The 19,646-nt window shown below is 42.1% G+C and overlaps 2 protein-coding genes across 2 annotated transcripts in view; one reads left to right on the top strand and one right to left on the bottom strand.

Annotated features, from left to right (window-relative positions):
* The window catches only part of KCNJ11 (potassium inwardly rectifying channel subfamily J member 11), a 159,906-nt gene that overhangs the window by 24,128 nt on the left and 116,132 nt on the right, over positions 1-19,646 (bottom strand). The window lies entirely within an intron of this gene.
* LOC148049584 (uncharacterized) overlaps positions 10,322-19,646 on the top strand; it is a 114,038-nt gene continuing 104,713 nt past the window's right edge. The window contains exons 1-2 of the mRNA XM_087717246.1: positions 10,322-10,548; positions 11,630-11,980. Of these exons, the coding sequence (XP_087573372.1) occupies positions 10,410-10,548; positions 11,630-11,980 (490 nt within the window). The 5' untranslated portion in view covers positions 10,322-10,409. The remainder of the gene's footprint in view (positions 10,549-11,629; positions 11,981-19,646) is intronic.

Below are 19,646 nucleotides of genomic sequence, written 5' to 3'. Positions count from 1 at the left end.
GGTGTTAATTCTATTGTAAGAAGGCCGAATCTGGCCTGTTCCATTCTGTTCCAGTTTATATTCAACGTGGGAGTTTTTGGGTAAAGGATAGATTCACGATGGAAACCCTATTCAGGTCAAACACACAGATGATTATGGTACTATCCCTCCTCCCATATGTAACAGGTGAGGAACATCCCTGTGTTGCTGGAAGAAAAGGCCCAATTTTAAAATTGACTTTTGCTTCCCCGTTTTTCCACAACCCATAATCCCTGGCATCATTTGCTGAGCAAAAGAGGATATTCTGCATAGAATAGACAGACAATCCACTTTCAGAATTCCTTGGCCTCAGCAGTTACAAAGACACGCAACAAAGCAGCAATTTGTATGTGCTGTCAAATCAGAACAATTCATGATGGATTACAAGCAAATCAAAACAAAATGTGACAAAAGTACAGACAGAAAATGTTTCAATAAAACACTGATTAGTGTTAGGCTCCACCTTAAAGGTTCTATGAAAAAGTTTTATTTTGACCGTCTTGCAAAATAATGTCAAGGTAGAATCTGCAAATGAGCTTTTAACAGATTGATCCACAAGATGGCAATTAGTATTGTACTTCTGATGTTGAATGCTGCTACTGATTACAGTGTCTAAATCAATTACATTCAGGCACTTTAGCAGGAATTATGGAGAGGGTAGATTTTGAGCTTTGAAGGTTAGCCTCTGCCTTTTTTTTTTAAAAAGACAAATCTATTCTGACCCAGTAAAACATAGAATGTAGATCATAGAATAACAGAGTATGGGATCTTGGAAATCTTCTAGTCCAACCCCCTGCTTCAGCAGGAGATACCATTCTGGACAAATGGCTATTCAAGCTATTCTTAAAAATCTCCATAACTTTTGGAGGTAGTAATTACTTGTTTTCACAGTGATTACTTGTTTTCACTGACAGAAAATTTCAGTATATTAAATGTTTTCTAATCTAATTAAATGTAAGTTTTTGGGTTTTTTAAAAAAATTCAGTAGGAGTCTCTGTTCCAGTCTTCCACTTAAAGGAGAAGTAAAAGACTTCCATAGTCCGGGTGTTTACTGTTGGTCCTCCTTTACTAAGCAGGTGCCTGAGTATGCTACCTTCAGAGTTCAGACTCTTCAAGATCACTCACCATGTAACTATTTTCTTTCTCAGTTTCTCAGCAACTGAAAACACAGGTCTGCGACTAAAAAGTTGTTTGATTATTTTCATCCAATTTCCATGTATTTTGGTGTGCTGAAAACAAATAAAATATTGAAAAAACTCCTAGACGTCATGATTTGCCACAACATTGCAAAATTGTCTTCAAATTTATCATTTTTTTTAATATTTGGTATTTCTTTATATTATGAGTTTTTAACCAAATTTAAAGTCCAAATTACTATTAATTAATTCACATAAGTGCATTTAAGATATAAAATGCCAAAAAAAACCTTAAAAGGTTTGTTCAAGTTATGTAAAAAAAAATATAGCACTGTAAATCTGATGGTCAGCAATATATACATAAGCTAAGCAAGTTTTAAGTCTGTGCTTCTAATGGTAGAAGGACTTAATCTTTCCTGAAGAATCCAGTGGGAGGGAGACACAGGACAGAGAGCAGCATCTCCGGTCAGTGCAGGGGGCGTGGCCAGCACTGTGATGTCTCATGTACAGACACAGAGCTGCTCTCTCCTGCATGCCACACTTGTTCACGAATCATCATCAGGTTCTTGGTTCTAGGCTGTTCACACTTTTTCATCGCAATTCAAGTTAGCTTGTCATTCTTCAACCGTTATGTTATGGCTCCACGAAAGTGTATTAATTCGCCAGACAGTTTCTGTTTATCTGTGGTGAATATACAGTGTTGAAGCAACAGCAGAATATTACAGACTTCGTGAAAGAAGTATACTTTGCATACTTTGGACTAAAAATTGGAGATCAAGATAAAGTTTGGGCGCCTCATAAAGTGTGCAAACGGTATGTTGAGGACCTCTGAAACTGGTTCAAGGGTAAGAAAAAATCTTTCCGTTATGGGATTCCTATGATATGGTGAGAGCAAAAGAACCATAGTGATGACTGTTACTTTTGTTCATCCGATGTGAAAGGGTTTAATTCCAAATGGAAGCATTCCATTTCATACCCCAATCTTCACTCAGCAATTTGTCCCATCCCCCATGGCATAGATATACCAGTACCCAAGCCCCCTGCTACCTTGGAAGAGATACCTAGCTTCGATGAAGGTGAAGTAATACCTGAACCAGATAACAAATCAAGTTCTGACTTTGAAGATGATACAAGACCAAAATTGTTTTCTCAGGAGGAGATGAATGATTTGGTAAGAGACTTGAATCTTCCCAAAGATGCCGCTGAGTTACTCGGATCAAGGCTGAAAAGCAGGAATTTATTGTTGCCAGGAGTGTCATCTTCATGGTTCAGACATCGTGAAAGGAATTCATTCCTTACTTCACCCAGGAAGACAAGTTGGTTTATTGCATCAATGTCGAAGGTCTGATGGGTCAATTTAAAATCCAATATGATTCAGAGCAATGGCGTCTTTTTATAGATTCTTCAAAAAGAAGTCTCAAAGCAGTTTTACTCCACAACGGTTTTTACGCTTCCATACCTGTAGGTCATTCCGTACACTTGAAGGAAATCTACGAGAACTTGGAATTGGTTCTTCATAAACTTAAATATGAAGACCATGGTTGGCAAGTGTGTGGGGACTTGAAGGTCTTGTGCATGCTACTCGGGTAACAAGCTGGGTATACCAAATACCCTTGTTTTCTGTGTCTATGGGACAGTCGAGACCGACAAAATAACTGGACTAAGAAGAGTTGGCAGCCGAGGGTGCTAACAGTCGGTGAAAAAAATGTCCTCCGAGAAACTTTGGTACCTTCCCGTAAAGTTCTTTTACCACTTCTCCACATAACATTGGGATTGATGAAGCAATTCCAAGAGATGGAGAATGCTTCAAATACTTGGTCACCAAGTTTCCATGCCTGTCGGAGGCAAAATTGAAGGAAGTTGTGTTCGTCGGACCAGACATTAGAAGGCTTATAATTGATCAAGGGTTTGTCAATACCATGACGGATCCTCAAAAAGAAGGGTGGATTGCATTTAAAGAAGTCGTAAAGAAATTTTTAGGCAATAACAAAGATCCTCACTACAAAAAGATCGTCGGAAGAATGCTGAAAGCATTTCAAGCTTTAGGTTGCCTGATGAGTTTGAAAGTGCATTTCCTCGAGTTCCACCTTGACTACTTTCCTGAAAATTTGGGAGCTGTGAGTGAGGAACAAGGTTAACAATTCCACCAAGATATTAGAGATGGAAAGGAGATACCAGGGTAAATGGAGCATTACAATGATGGCAGACTACTGTTGGATGCTTCAGAGGGACATTCCAGATGCTACTCACAAGCATAAATGCACCAAGAGGAGCCTCACAAGGAAGAAGAATCGAGTTTAGTGTGTGTAGGTGAGCTCATTTCAGTTCAAAAAAGGATTTTCATGAAAATATTGTAATAAAACTTTAATTTTATAAGTCTATTTCCATTTATTTTGAGGTATTGCCTAAGGTGACCAGACGTCCCGCTTTCGGCAGGACAGTCCTGATTTCTAACAATTTGTCCCACGTTCCGCGGCGTTTTTAAAAAGTCCCGATTTTGGCTTCATGTTGAAAGCGCAGTGGATTTGCTTAAGAAATCCTAACCAGGGCAAGACAAAAGACACTCTGTCTAACCCCTCTCTATGTCTCAGTACTTTCATTGAAGATATTAAAACGTGAAAGCAAGAAAACGGAACCCCCCCGCCGCTTTTACTTCCTTTTATAAGAAAAGATCACCCAGTACGATAGAGCTCCAGGAAATACTTTGGCTAGAGAAGTAGCGACTGTTCCTTCCTGGATTTCCTGGAGGGGAGGGGCACGGAGCTTGGAGGTCGGCTCGTGTGGGAAAAATGGTGGCGCGCGAGGAGCTCCACATTACTATCAAGGTTTCCGGACCCTTACCACCCTTCCTGGGGCTGTTGAATCTTTCAGCCCCATCCGAGGTTACGTCTGTTGTGTATTTTAAATTGTCTGCCTTTTATTTTTATTTTGTATCCCCCCCCCCCCCCCGAGTGTTAGCCGCCCTGAGTCTCTCGAGAATAGGGCGGCATACAAATTGAATAAACTCAACTCAACTCAACTCTTTGAAAAATATTTCCCTGGGACTAATTTCACCATTTTAATTTGCTCAGTTCTTTGTATTAACATCTACATCATTCTGGATTGACTTGGAGTGCTTCTTAAAGGCAAGCACAGAGAAAGAGTCATTGAAATGTATTATTTTAAAGGTCAGAAAGAACAGCAAACTCTTCTCAGAGTCAAAATTATAGCATAAGGAAAGAAGAAACTTTTCCAAATGTTTGATGGAAATGGCACCAAACTGAGCAGTAAAAGGCACCGAAATGGAGCTGTGCGCTGCACAAAGTTGTTCAGGGGTTCTTTTCAGCGTGTGTGTGTGGGGGAACCCCTGGTCCTTTCATTCCCCATAACAACTGAGGCACAGGAAAAAGGGGGCATTTCCCTTCTGCCTTTCCCTCTTGCTAAATATTTTTAAAGAAAAGTTTAGAGTTTTAAAATGGATGTAAAGAAAGGTTTTTCCCTTTTTAATATAAATGATGATAGTCTATAAAGATTAATAGGTGTGAACAGAATTATGTTATTTATCACAGCAAGATGAAAAGTAGGGATGGTTAAACTGATTGCTTTATTCAAAGAAAAGAACATATCTATTTTAGTTCCCATTTGGAAACCACTTTTAAATTTTGTGCTTGCGGTGGAAAAAATGAAATTGTGATTTTGGTTTTCCTGATTAGATAGTTTGTTGTTATAGAATTGGGTAGTATATATTATTATGTAAAAGTAAAAAGTTGAGGTTGTAATGTTATCTTCTACTGTGCTAAAAAAGAGTCAGAAGTCAATGGCTCCCCCCCCCTTTCCCCTTCTACCACACACTTTCTCCTTTTTCCACTCTTAATTTCCCCTTATTTTCATTTTTTTGTCTTTTATATCCTGATAAACTAATAAAAATAATTAAGCAGGTGAGAAAGATGAAAAGTAAATGTGATTAAAGTTCACTTTTCATCTTCCTCCACCATCAGTGCCTTTCCCTCTCACTTTGGTCTTTTCTAGTGGAGGAAAAATAATATTTCTGTCAAAGCTTCCTTCCCAGGGGAGAACTCCCAGAATGCCATGAGATGGGCAAAAAAGAAAGACCCTATCCCAGAAATCTTGCTTCAAGCCGGATTTTGGGCCAGTCCTTCTCTCTCAGCCCAACCCACCTCACAGGGTTGTTGTTATGTGGAAAATATTAAAAGGAAGATTAGATATGTTTTCCGCCTTTCAGTTATTTGTAAAAATAAGACAGGTGGGATAAAAATCTAATAAATAATAACAAATAAAAATATATGAACCATAGACCATTTATTCTATCAGAACATCTTATTCCTAATCAATTCAATTGGATTATTCCTTAATGAGAATTGAAGGTAGCATTAAGAAAAAGTCTCGACTTTTTAAAAAATTTTAATCAAGAAACACCCCCCCCCCACTCAATGGTGTCTCTTTACTAGAGTGACCAGACGTCCCGCATCTGGTGGGACAGGCACGCCTTTTCATAATTTTTCCCGCGTCCCGGGCTGTTCTCAAAAAACCCCGCTTTATTTTGGCACTCGCTGGCTCCCCCGCCCATCAGCTGCCGCTAGCTCGCTCATTCCGTTCCCCCATCTATTCTATCTACACTAAAAATCTAAGCCAGCCCAGCCTGCCGCTCACTGATTGGCCTGGACTCCAGCCAATCAGTGAGCTGGCTGGGATGGAAAACTTTAAGCACGCACGCGGCGTGCTTAAAATTTTCCATCCCAGCCAGTTCACTGATTGGCTGGAGTCCGCTTAAGCACGCCGTGCGAGTCGCGACTCTCATGAGTCTCCATTTCATTTCGCCTTCTCCGTTTGCTTTTGCTGCACTGCCCAGGTGAGTAACTCCGGCGGTGCCAGTGGGAATCTGGAGGCTTCGCCGCTTCGGGTGGGTGGCGGCGGCCTTTAGCAAGGGAAGGGAAGGCCTTCCCTTGCGAGCTACTCATGAGACGAACTGGGGGGGGAACCGGGCAACCTGAGAGAGGGGAAGATCGTCCCTCCCAGCAACTCCCCAGATTTTGGAAGCTGGGTATGTGTGGAAGGTGGGGTTTTTGAGGAAAGCGCTTGGCCACCCCCATTAGCCGCAGCCCCAAACGGAGGAGCGGAGCCCGAGCTTTCATCGCCGTCCCCACCAGTCGCAGCGGAGAAGCCGGCATCGAGTTTTCGGTGACTCCGAGGTGCGCTAACTGAAATGCGGTCTTCCTTCAGTCTCTGCTTGGAGCCTCTGGGATGATCGTTGGCAGGTGGGGAAGCGAGGGCGGAGCTGAGCCGGGGAGGCAGAGATGAGAAGTGAGGGCTAAATGCAAAGCGCACTGAAGAGAGCAAGCGAAGCATCCCTAAAGCGAAGGACGGGCGGGAAGCGCTTGACCAGCATGTGAGAAGGCAGGCTGGAAGCGGCTGCGGGCACACCTGCATTGGGGAGGCGAAAGGGAAAAGAGGTGGCTACGTGTATCGGTTCTCCTTGCGGTAGATAAGGGAGGTTTGTAGCAAGGGTCCACTGGCAGGTAGGCTTGGGCGGGGCAAAGGCCTCAGATCGGGGGAGCAATAGCAATAGCAGTTAGACTTATATACCGCTTCATAGGGCTTTCAGCCCTCTCTAAGCGGTTTACAGAGTCAGCATATTGCCCCCAACAATCCGGGTCCTCATTTTACCCACCTCGGAAGGATGGAAGGCTGAGTCAACCCTGAGCCGGTGAGATTTGAACAGCCGAACTGCAGAACTGCAGTCAGCTGAAGTAGCCTGCAGTGCTGCATTTAACCACTGCGCCACCTCGGCTCTTAGAGCGAGAATGGGCTGGGAGGAAACGGAAATGGCCGAGCCCGGGGAAAGCGGCGAGACTAGCGGCGAGGAAGCCACGGTGCCTGTCCTCCAGCTCAATGGATACCTGGCCGGAAAACTCATGGTACGGGCGAGGATTGGCCGGCTGGGGGTGGGGGTGGCTGCTGCCGAGGCCTCCAGCCTTGCAATTCTGGGTGGGGAAGGCGGAGGTTCGCTCCGGAGCTGCGGAAGACCGTTGCAACGGGAGGCCTCCGCCCCGGGGATCCCCCGCTCCACCCATTCAGATTACCCCCAAACCCAAAGGAGCCTGGGCGCAGGGGTGCAGGCCAGGGAAGACGGGGTTTGGGTGCTCGGAGGAGGAAGGGGCGATCTCCCCCTCCATTCGTCTGTCCCGCTGCAGAGCTCCTCCCGGGGGAGGGGGAGGCGGCGAGTGCGCTGATCCCCATTTGCAAGGGAAGCGCCGCCGCCCACCCGAAACCTCCCGATTCCCACCGCCAGAGTTACTCACTCACGTGAAGCTGCCCACCCTTCCCTTTTTCTTTAAACGAGCTTCAGTTTCCGAGGGGGGGGGAACTTTATGTGCCAGGATTATTGAGTTCCTCGTCAATGGAGATCCGCCCACGATTAGGGGCAACTGAGGCACCTGCAAAGGTGTCACATCGCCGCCAACCATGTTCACGAGGCGCCGGGCATCGCAGGGCGCAGAGGAACCCAGCAGACAGATGGGAGACCGGGGGGGGGGGGAGGAAGAGATCCCGTCCAAGGTAAAAAGAGGGAAAAGCGGAGAGCCTACCCTGGATGGGATCTCTTCTTTCCCCGGGCTCAGCCATCTCCATTTCCTCCCCGCCCATTCTCGCTGCCCCGATCTGAGGCCTTCGCCCCGCCCAAGCCTACCTGCCGGCGGACCCTTGCTATGAACCTCCCTTATCCACCGCAAGGAGAACCGATACACGTGACCGCCTCTTTTCCCTTCCGCCTCCCCAACGCAGGTGTGCCCGCGGCCATTTCCAGCCTGCCTTCTCACATGCTGGTCAAGCGCTTCCCGCCCGCCCTTCGCTTTGGGGATGCTTCGCTTGCTCTCTTCGGCGCGCTTTGCATTTAGCCTTCACTTCTCATCTCTGCCTCCCCAGCTCAGCTCCGCCCTCGCTTCCCCCAACCGCCAATGATTATCCCAGAGGCTCCAAGCAGAGACTGAAGGAAGACCGCATTTCAGTTAGCGCACCTCGGAGTCACCGAAAACTCGATGCTGGCTTCCCCGTGTTTTGTTTGTAGCAAAGAATAAACTGACAGTTGGTCGCAGGGAAGGTGGGGGTAGGGGTGGAGGCTGAGTGTCCAAGGAAGCCAACCCAGATGGGCATCGCAGGGCGCAGAGGAACCCAGCAGACAGACAGGAGACCGGGGGGGGGGAGGAAGAGATCCCATCCAGGGTAGGCTCTCCGCTTTTCCCTCTTTTTACCCTGGACGGGATCTCTACCTCCCCCCCCCCCCGGTCTCCCGTCTGTCTGCTGGGGTCCTCTGCGCCCTGCGATGCCCGGCGTCTCATGAACATGGGTGGCGGCGATGTGACGCCTTTGCATCCGTATTGAGGTTGGCGTGTTTCCGGTGGTGCTCTGGGAGGAGGGGGAATGATGGAGGGGAGGACAACGGCGTGGCGGCCGGTGCCTAGAGCGGAGCCAAAAGAGGTCCGTGATGGTGGCTCGGAGCCGAACGGGAAGAAAAGGTGCTGCAGGCCTGGGGAGTGGGGGAGCAGGAGGAGCGCTGGTGGTTTGTTTTTGGGGTGGGGGGCACGACGGGGAAGGGGGTGACTGCGCGGAGAGGCTCAGAGGCGGATACGTCTGGCAGTAGGTGGGGATGGTGCCGAGAGGGGCTTGCGCTGGGAAAGGGCGGCGTGCGGCAGACCGTGCAAGCTCTCTCCCTCCATTTTGGTGGAAGGACAGTGGTAGCGGGGAGGCGTTTTGTTCCGAGAACGGGCTGGAAAGGGAAAGGGGGGCTCCCTGGGAAGCGAGAGCAGCGAAGAGGTGGTGCAGTCGCAGAATTCCCCAACACTCGCTTTTTTTTTAACCCAGCCTACCTCGTAGGGTTGTTGTTACGGGGCTAGACTAGGAAAGTAAGGATGTCCATCTGGTAAAATAACCACCTGTGCAATTTGGTGGCGATCCGCGAACGTTCAAGCCATGTAATGCATGGGAAGGCATAGAATAAAGTTAGCATACTTGAAGTGAAATAGGCTTTGGTTATGTTTAGGTTGCATTAGCTAAAATGTGCCAATACCATCCTTGTTGGTAAGAATTGTTGTTAGAAGAATGACTGAGGCTGACAGCCTAATCTACTCTGTATTAAATAAATAAAATGGATGGAAGGAAATGAAAGAATACAGAAAAGGTTGGTGAGGCATTTAGTGGCCTATGGATGAGAATGGTGGCTGTTTAGTAAGAAAATCTGTTTGGAATGTGCATATATATTCATATGTGGCCATAGCAAAATAATAAATAGAAATAAAAAAGCATGATTGATTTTTACTGTTTTTGATGAAAGTGAGAGGATTAGTGAAGGCTTGGTGCAGCAAGGATCCCACTATCTTACTATTTTATTTTTCTTTATGTACACTGAGAGCATATTCACCAAAGACAAATTCCTTGTGTGTCCAATCACACTTGGCTAATAAACTATTCTATTCTATTTTACTCTACTCTATTCATTTCTATTTCAATTCTAACAAGGAGTTTAGCTTCTCTCTCTTGAAAATGTAAGCTAGCATAAGGCATTATAATGCAAGCTAGCCTTAACTTTCAAACAGTTCATTTAGTGACCAGTTACAATGGCATTGAAAAAAGTGTCTGATGACCATTTTCACACTTAGCGACGTTGCAGCATCCTCATGGTTACGTGATCAAAATTTTGATGTTTGGCAACAGATTCGTATTTATGATGGTTTCAGTGTCCTGGGGTCATGTTTGACAAAATATAAAATTTTTAATCAAGCCCCCCCCGCCCCCCCCCCCCCCGGTCAATGGTGTCCCTCTTTACCAATCTGAAAATCTGGTCACCTTACTCTTTACCAATGTTAAAATCTGTCACCTTAGTATTGCCTTATTTAACATAGTTACCTAAATTGTCAGGAAACGTGTTGTCCTATGAAAAAATGGAGGTCATTTTCGGATTCAGCGCACCAAAAAACATAAAGATTACGCGGAATAACCAAAACAGCTCTCGAAATTTTTTTTTTGCAGAACTGTGAAATCATTGGAAGACCAGAAGTGAAAATGAAAGTTCCCGGGATAAAGATCGTTGTCCTGCCTCGCAGGTTAGAGAGAGAGAGAGAGAGAGAGAGAGAGACAGAGACAGAGACGTGGTCGTTCAGGCAAGAGATCTAAAGAGCTGCGTAGGGTGGATTCTGCCTACTTTTAAAGCGCAATTATCTGAAAACTCTGGTCCAGATTGAGAAATCAAAAGGAAAGGGGGCGATGGCGACTCGCTTTGGTCTCCGGCTGAGAAAACTGCCTCGATATGTCCGCATAAATTTCCAGGAATCAAGCTCCGTTCAAAGACTTCATTTCTTCTTTAGCCTCTGGGCGTGTCTCAGCTCTGCTCCTGGGAATGCAGGTAAGGAAGCAAAATCAAAGCACAAAAGCAGTCCCGCGCCTGCTATACAGCTTGCTACGTAGGTGGCAGGGCGAGGATGGCGGAAGTGCTTTGCTACGTTCTCGCGGCTGTTTTGAGTGGCGGCGAGGCGAGGGCTCCTCAAGGGCAAACGTTGTCGAGCGTTAGAAATGTTGAGGTGTGTGTGTGTCAAATGTTGTCGAACATTAGAAATGATGTGTGTGTGTGTATGTGTGTGTGTAGCCCGTTTATTCGTTACATTCCGTTCTTTGGATCTCTGTATGGCGCTAATCCTGTTCCTGTTCCTGTTATTTATATTAATTCCTTGTTTAAACTAACAAAGAGCCTGGTCTACCGTGATTTACAATATTTCATCTTCATCTAAATATAATTTTAATCTGATATGCTTATCGTTTAATAAAACCCAGCCTTAGAATACAAGTAGTACCTTGATCTTTCCTTTAATTTTGATAACACATTCATTCATTTATAGTAAAATTAAAATTAATTTACCTTTTATAAGGAACACTATATTGCAGGAAGGATTACTCAAATGACTAATATAAGATTTACAAATTGCAAATGAAATGTTACAAACTGCTGATTATTGATTTAAATTTACTAAGTTGTTCCATCTTGCACTCTAATTCTCCACAGGGGCTTCATTCAGACATTATATTAAGCCTGAACTGGGTGCTCAGGATTAGAGTTTGTGTGTCTCTTTATTGTCGTACTGCATGATGGCAATTGACACCTTATTGAAATATTGTACCTGGATCACAACTCAACTGTAATTAGCTAAGAAAAAACTATCCATTGTAGTAATTTGCTTGTAAATATGTAGTCACAATTGTGTTATCTGTATTGTGTAACTCTTGCCAAGTTCTGGCTTACTCCAAAAGTAGTCAATGTTCCACTTAGTATTTATGACTTCCAATTGCTTTGTCTCTTGCCATTCCACCACTGCTATTTTGCAATGCTCCTTATGAAATGTGAGAACTGGGAGGGGAGAAAAGGAGGGAAGAAGAAGGGTAATTAATCAAAATAATCTGCAATCCATTTTTTTTTCATTTTTTGTGTGAAGAAGCCTTGAAAGTAAGCATGCCAGCTCAGAAGACAGCAATCTTGGGAACAAATGTGACACTTCAGTGTAATATCTCTGACTACCCTCCCCCAGAACTGGATATCACAAAAACAATATTCATCTGGTATTTGGAGACATCTGAAGGGAATAAAGAAGAAAAACTTTATTCAGTTGTTGCTGGAAAACATTTTTCAAATAGATATGGTTCAAGACTGGATACAATTCAATTAAAAAATGGAGATGCTTCCCTTTTTCTTCCACAAATACAGTTTAATGAAGAGGGCAAATATAAGTGTGTCGTGATTGATACCTCTGTTAGAGCTGAAGGAGCCACCATTTTAGATCTAGTTGGTAAGTGACATTTGAGGTATACCTTTCCAGAGAGCAAACTTATTCTTTTGGAATTCTTAAACTGCATTAAGATGAATACCAGTTGTATAAAATTGTATTCCTGATCTCTTCCTCTTATGAAGAAGGCCCCCTCCAACTAGATCCTTGTAAGAAAGGGGAACCCTGAAAAGAGGGAGGTAGAAAACAAAAGAAAGTCCCTCCCTATTTCTTCATTTTATATTGTCTCAAGAATCCCAGTGATGTAATGGTTAAAGCAACAGGCTAGAAACTGGGAGACTGTGACTTCTAGTCCTGCTTTAGGCACAAAGCCAGATGGACCAGTCACTCTCAGCCCTAGGAAGGAAGCAATGGGAAACCACTTCTGAAAGCTTGCCAAAAAAACGGGATTTCACCCGGCAATTGCCAAGAGTCAACATTGTCCATTCTGGTTCACGTTTCTCATTTTATTTAACGACAATATAAAGATTTCTTGATAACGCTTGTTATTAGAGCAACTAATTAGTTGCAGTCAGACAATGCCTATGATGAATTAAACAAATATATTTTCTATGTCATACCTCCATGATATTGCCTTTAGCCAAAGAATGAGACACATGTAGGTAGTTCTTAGCCTTACAGGTGTTTAAAAAGATTTTTTCTTTAAGCTGAAAGGTGCAAGGGATGTACAAGTTATGATGAGCCTTTGTTACCTGCTATCTTGTTGACAAGGTTGGGTGATCAGTGAGAACCGAAGGTATTTATTAGGTGTTTTAAGGTAACCTAGGCATATTTTATTCCATCTTCATTGGGCCCTGGTTGGTCTTCTCTGTCACTGTTCTGCTATTATCTACCTAAAGAGTTAGGTATAATGGCACATGAAAAACAACACAACAATTAAAAATATTTGGTGGGATTTGAATGGTGTAACAATGAAATGGCAAAACAGGCTGGAGTAACATAACACTAGGGACCTACTACTGAACAAAAGCTGGAGGAATCTAGAAAGTAACATGTTAAAGAAAGAGAAAGAGATTCTACTTATAAATGTTGCTTGTGATTCTGCTTCATTGTGACTTTGCCCTTTTTTTTACATTTTAAAGTTAAATTTGGATAGGAAGGGGCCCTGAGGTGCTGTATTTTCATGTGTGGTTGTTTGTCAGTTGTATAAATCAGGGGTCCAAGTAACACCCCCAACAAAAGAAGTCTCTGAGGCTTGAAGTTCCTCAAAGTTCCATTTTGTTGGAGATGTCATATTGGCACAATTGGGAAAACCCTAATCTGAGAGATCCGGTTTTCCCCACCCAAAAAAAAGTCGAAGATACATCCCCAGCATCCCCAGGTCCAATCAATTCACCATCCCAACTGGAGACAACCCCCAGTCACTTCCAACCAGATGCAGGTCGAATGCCCAAAGAAAGAAATGTTATGGTTAATCCTCCACCACTCCATGCAATTCCCCCTCCTGTTTTCCCAGGCACTGAATCTCCAACAGAAAAGATGGCTCCCAGGGCTGACCTACACTAGATTTAGAAATGAACACTTTGAGGCCCAAAGCTACTTTTATTAACAAGATTTGTAGATTATGAATTTCTCCCATTCCTCCAATTTCATTTTTCACATGAATTATGCTAGAGGAGGCTGTTCAAACCTTTTCACAAACCACTTTCTTGCTCTGGGCTGAAGTCTCATTTATCTGATTATTGTTCTTCTCTCTGTCCTTCAATACTATACTATACTCATTACGATGTTTTTCCTGCTATCTGCTACTTTTTGGAACGATCCTATGGAACGATCTACCCCCAGAGATCCGGACCCTCCCCACTCTCTGGGCCTTCCGAAAGTCGACTAAGACCTGGCTATTCTGGCAGGCCTGGGGCTGTTGACCCTTGATTGAGTTCCAGCTCCACTAAAGTTGAGTGCATGTTGGGTTCTTTTAACTTGCTTTGTTTCCTTATTTTAAATTTTATAGTATTTTTTTAAAACTGTTTTTATGTAAGCCGCCTGGAGTCCTTCGGGATTGGGCGGCATACAAATTCATTAAATCTTGAATCTTGAATCTTTTTAAAAGATCACCGTTTCTGTCAGCAGTCTCTTCTCAGAATACCTATATATCCTTGTGCTGCTCTCCTTCGGGGATAGTAACACTGTGCAAAGTACAGAAAAGAAAAAAATAACATGCAAAAGAAATTACTGTAAATGAATGAAAATAAGAAAGTAATATGGCTAAAACTAATTTATACCTATGCCATTCATTATGTCTCTCCGTATTGTTCTATTCTTTCAAAATAGTCTTCTTTCTACCACATGCCTACACTGATTCATTTTGATTCATTCACTGATTTTGCCTTTCCTTCCTTCCTCCCTCTTTTTTTCTTTCTTTCTTTTCTTTCTTCTTCATAGTCTTTGGAAAATCTATAGTGTTTTTTTCTTTTTCCTTTAGGTGTTGTTTGAATGGAATGTTAAATACAAATGCTGTTTGGGAGGCTGAAAGGCAAAATAAAATATAACATATGTAGATAAATCAATAACCAATTCCATTTTTATTCAAATGCAATATAGTTCAACCAACTGTCCAACTGTCTCCCAAGGAACTTGAAATTGAAAACGGAAATGTAAAGACACTGAGATGTAGAGTGAATAAATTCTATCCTGATTCCATTGTCATTCTTTGGCAAAAGCATTCTAAGCACACGTCGGATAAAGATATACCTGTAGATGATATTTTCATGGAAACATCTGTGAGAAATGGTGATGGCACTTACAACACCACCAGTAGACTGAGACTTCAACCATCTTCACAAGACCAAGGAAACGTCTATAGTTGTATTGTGCAGCATAAGTCATTTGCCAGATATCCAGTCTACAGTGTAACTTTAACAGTAACAGGTACTCACTATGAAAAATTTAATAGCTCTCTTGCTTAGCAACAGACATTTTGGACTCTCAATTGTGGTTATAGGTTGAGGGTTATCTGTACTTAAAGTATTATATTAAATAAATGCTCCTGATTTCTCAGTAGGGTTGATTTCTGTGGTGCACAACTTTTACGTATAATTTTACAGTCTGAGGTAGAATCATATGTCCTATTACACAATTATGAAAATATCTACAATGCTTTATCTAAAAGTGTTTATGAAAAAGTGAGATAACTAATAGAAGAAAAATAGAAAGATAAAGTCGAATGCACTGGAACTACAAGGCTCAGAATTCCAAGCTGGTATGGCAATTTTTCTAAAGAATTTTTTCTGGAAAACAGTCCACAAAATAAAACTTAAGGCAAAAAGCACCAATAAAATGGCATCCGTGCTTCAGATTAAGGAAATGTTTATTATTTAGTACCTTATTGGGGGCAACCCTCTCCCCCAATATATTATATGCACTGATACGTCTCATAACTTAGTGCAGGGGTGTCAAACTTGATTTCATTGAGGGCCACATTAGGGTTGTGTTTAACTCGAGGGGCTCAACATCACTCATATCAGGGGCACCTGTGGTGGTCTGAGCACTCTGCCAGTGAAAATGAGTTCGCAAGCTCTATTTTCAGCTGTGATGGCCTCCTGCAACCCTCTGCCAGGTAAAATGGAGCTCGGGGCCCCTGCCTGTGGGGGTCTGTTAAGTTCGATAACAATTGAAGAGGCGTGAGGCAGCTGAGGTAAGCGAACAGCTATTTTATTCGGTAGAACAGCAACAATAACTATGTACTGCGATTTAGCACGTTGCCCTACTTGACAGCTATTTATACTAGAGCTGTCAAGCAGGGCGACCAATAGGAATGCTTATGCAGCCCACGCTCAGCCAGCCGCGTCTCAGCCAATCAGGCGTGGCTGTGCTGTTCCCGACTGTCAATCGTAAGTTGAGGACTTGCGGCCGGTCACAAGTCGAGGACTTAGCAGGGTCATCCGTTTTTGCTGGCAGAGGCATTGTGGGCTGGTCCTTCATTGTTTCCAGGAGGCCCCCTGGGCCAGATCTAAGCACCCTGCAGGCTGGATCTGGCCCTCGGGCCCTGAGTTTGACATCCCTGACTTAATGTTTTGCTTATGACAGAATACCCTGTATCAGCATTGTTTGTTTCTTATTATGAAATTACATGTAAAATGCTTACTTATCAAAAGCACCAAGAGCAATAAATTTTTTGAGTATATCAGAAATAACATAAGTTATTTTTTTTGTTTTCTTTCTACAGCACCTTATTTGACTGCTCCATTAACAATTGGGCTGGTTTTATGTTTACTGATTTCTTTTCTATCAGCTGGGTTGCTGAGGTACATTTTCTTTTTAAAGAAACGTAAGTCATTCTAAATATGTCTTATCAGTACCATCATTTGTATATAAAATTGCAGCCAAAGTTTATATTTGTGAAAGTTAATTTTAAAATATCATTACTGGAAAACTCCCAGAAAATAGCCACACAGAAGGAAAGACCAACCAGGGAAAATGGAAAATAGATTAAATATAAGCAATTATGTTGCACCTATCAAATTACAGGCAATCTGTATTTAGTGATCACAATTGGGTCTGGTAACTCAGCCATTAAGTGAAGCACTCACTAAGTAAAATGGCATTTATGATGTTACTTCATCCTTCCTTTTGCTTTATAGACCTCTGAAGATCATATATGCAAGAACTGGTTACATTATTTTCTTATTAGCATTGTAACTGTAAATGATCACTAAACAGGGCAATCACCAAATAAGGATTTCCTATATAATCTTTTTAGACATCGTTTTCCAGAACAGCATTAAATTGAAGAAACTAAAGAAACTAAACTAAAAGAAATCCAATTATCAACTGGAACAAAACTCTAGTACCTGTGCAGAACACGAGTACAATTTTTTTTAGCAGATATAGTAAACTTGCTGGTATGGCCATTCATGTGAACTCACCTCCTCTCTGCTCCCTCCATCCCGTGTTAAAGAGAGTGATGCATGGAATTCTTGGTGAAAGTGAAAATAAAGCCAGAGAACCCAACAATCATATTTTTAAATTTATCTCCCCATAAATGCCTATCAGTCTTTTATCTCCCTCCTGAGCCAGAACAGGCATATAACTGTTTTTAAGAATAGAATGCTTTGTACAATCTTGAAAGAATAATCCTAAAATATTGCTGCAACATTTCAAGCAACAGAGTTTCCATTTCCCCTTATTTTTCTTAATAGGTGCACCATCTGTGGAAATGGTTGGAAGTGGGGAACTGAAGCATTTGGAAGAAACACAGTTGCAATGCTTGATTTCACACTTTCGACCCAAGCCTTTGCAGGTAGTCCTCTTCTTAGTGACTGAACCTCAGACAACAAAACAGAAAATAGCCTCTTGGTCTACGACATCAGTTGAAGAACCTACGGAAGATGCTGAAAATTCTCCTCTCCTCGGGAACTTGGAGGACATGTTTAAAGCTTATCCAGAGTTGAAATCAAAACCAAATAATTATTATGACTTCGAGTGGAAAATCTGCCTGAATCCAGACGTACAGAAGCTGGAAAAATTTCACCTTTTATTCGTAATTAAACACGAGGGCTTTCAGCATGGATTCTGTGCTAAAATGAAATCATTTAAGGTCATAGGTAAGTGAGGATTATGGCAGGGTACTTAATGATGTTGAAATTTTAAAGTTATTTTATGGTTTATAAGACAACTGCTAAGTTTCAAAATGTATGAAAATAGAGGAGGCTTAGCTAATTTTGGTCCAGCCATGGTCCCAGCAGATATCTTAGACTACAATCCCTATTTGTGAAACATCTGCCAAGACTAAAAATAGTTAACTATTTGGCAAAGCAGAGTAAAAGGCAGACAAAAGTAAAGAGAGAGAAACTCAAATGACACACATACAAAAATTACATTATCTATCTACCCATATTTGTGTAGAGAAGAATAGAACTTTCTAGTGGAAACAACACTGTGGTTATTTAGCATGAAGAGTCCCAAAGGAGGACGTTTAACCCTTTTAAGTATATCATGGCAGCCAAACACAAATGATAACTAGGACACTAATTTATTCTTCTATTCCGCACCATAAAGAAACAATTTGTTGGTCAGAGATGATGTATCCAAACAAGACACTTTTGACATTTCAACTGACAGTGATTTTTCTACAGTCAGAGTTCCTTAGCAAATGAGTTTGGCTTGGTCCTCCCTTGCTATGTGTAAATAAATAGCTATGGATACATGGGTAAGGAAAAATGGTGAGAGACGTCATTAAAGCTTTGGGAGACTCATGCATTGGCTTTGAAGGCTCTTCACTATTATCTGGGCATATCTCTGCACATCACATTTTTGCTGCTTGAATTGAAATCTTTTTGGTTTTCTTCCTAGCCTTACCAGTAGTGCCTCATGAAATTCATTGTTCCACAAATATGCCAAGATCAAATGAACCGCTCACTCTTAGTTGCAAAATTCATTCTTATTATCCGGAAACCTTTGAAGTCTGTTGGACCAATGATGATGGAATTGTAGACAGTTCCCTTTCAACTCCACCCACAAAAGGTACTGATGGGCTTTACTTTTGCATCAGCAAGATCCACTATTGCCCCCAAGTGGAAGATTCTGGAAAGAAGTTTGTCTGCAGAGCTAAGCTTCAAGGACCACAAGCATATAAAGAATCTGTATGGCGGATGAACCCTGTGGGTAAGTGGAGCAGAAAAAGTACAATTTTTTATAATCCTATATTGTACATTGCATGTTTCACTCTTAAGGGCTAAGTTACAGAGTAGTTCCAGTAAAGTGCAGCTCCTTTTTTCAAAAAAAAAATAAAAATCCTGTTCCTCTGATGTAATTCCACTCTTTTAACAACTGGCTCTTCTAAAGTTTTACTGCTATTGTATTAATAGTACGTTTTCTCTTGATGTTCCATTTTTTAATTCTTCTCTTTCCATTGTGCCACAAGGTGTGAATTCAATTAAATTTTATTTTCTCAGAATAATATTTCATACATCTCAGAATAAGACTCCTGTTACTATATGTGTATAATAAATACAACTATTGATATTTAGGAGATGACAGAATCCCGTCCTCCCTCCTATACAATTGGACAGATGTTAAATTTCTGAAAGCCATAAATACCTATAGTAGAATCCTGAACCATTACAAGGACCAACCTGGTAATAGAAGGGGAAGACATATATGCTGTCAGGCCAGAGTTTGACTTTGGTATCTGAAATCAACTAAGTTCTTTCATGCAATATTATTCTGAAGCAGAAGGGGATATTGCTGAGTAGGTTACTCTTTGATGGCTTATGATGTGGCTTCATGTAACACTTGCCACTGCCAAATAGCTGGAAGTTGGATGTGCAAAATGGGGAAATATATGCTAATAGCTTCAGTTGCATCTATGTGCGGATTACAGGATCTGTCTTTTTAGTGCATAAATGGAATATTACATGAGCAACTGAAAATATATTTCCACACCAATTTAGAAATCTTCATTGATATTACGTTATCATTGAGTCCATTTTCTACTTCATTTTTCACCAGATTTGTAATTTATATACCTTTGGCATTTTATTGTGTTTGGATGATGACTTTGGCACTTAGTTGTGTAAGCTAAATAGTCATGTGGGAAGAGAAGTTTGTGGTTTGACTTCACAACTCTGTACTGAATACTAACTCTGTTATTTGCTGTTGTGCTTTATTTACAGTTGTGGCCCCCAAAGTTGACAAAATTGAATGTATGCCCCCTGTTCCTGAGTGTGGG

This window comes from Thamnophis sirtalis, unplaced genomic scaffold (genome assembly GCF_051295495.1).
Source record: "Thamnophis sirtalis isolate CommonGarterSnake01/CBP01778 unplaced genomic scaffold, rThaSir2_p1.2 scaffold_1, whole genome shotgun sequence".
Classification (NCBI taxonomy): Eukaryota; Metazoa; Chordata; class Lepidosauria; order Squamata; family Natricidae; genus Thamnophis; species Thamnophis sirtalis.
This window is presented reverse-complemented; position numbering and strand designations above follow the sequence as displayed.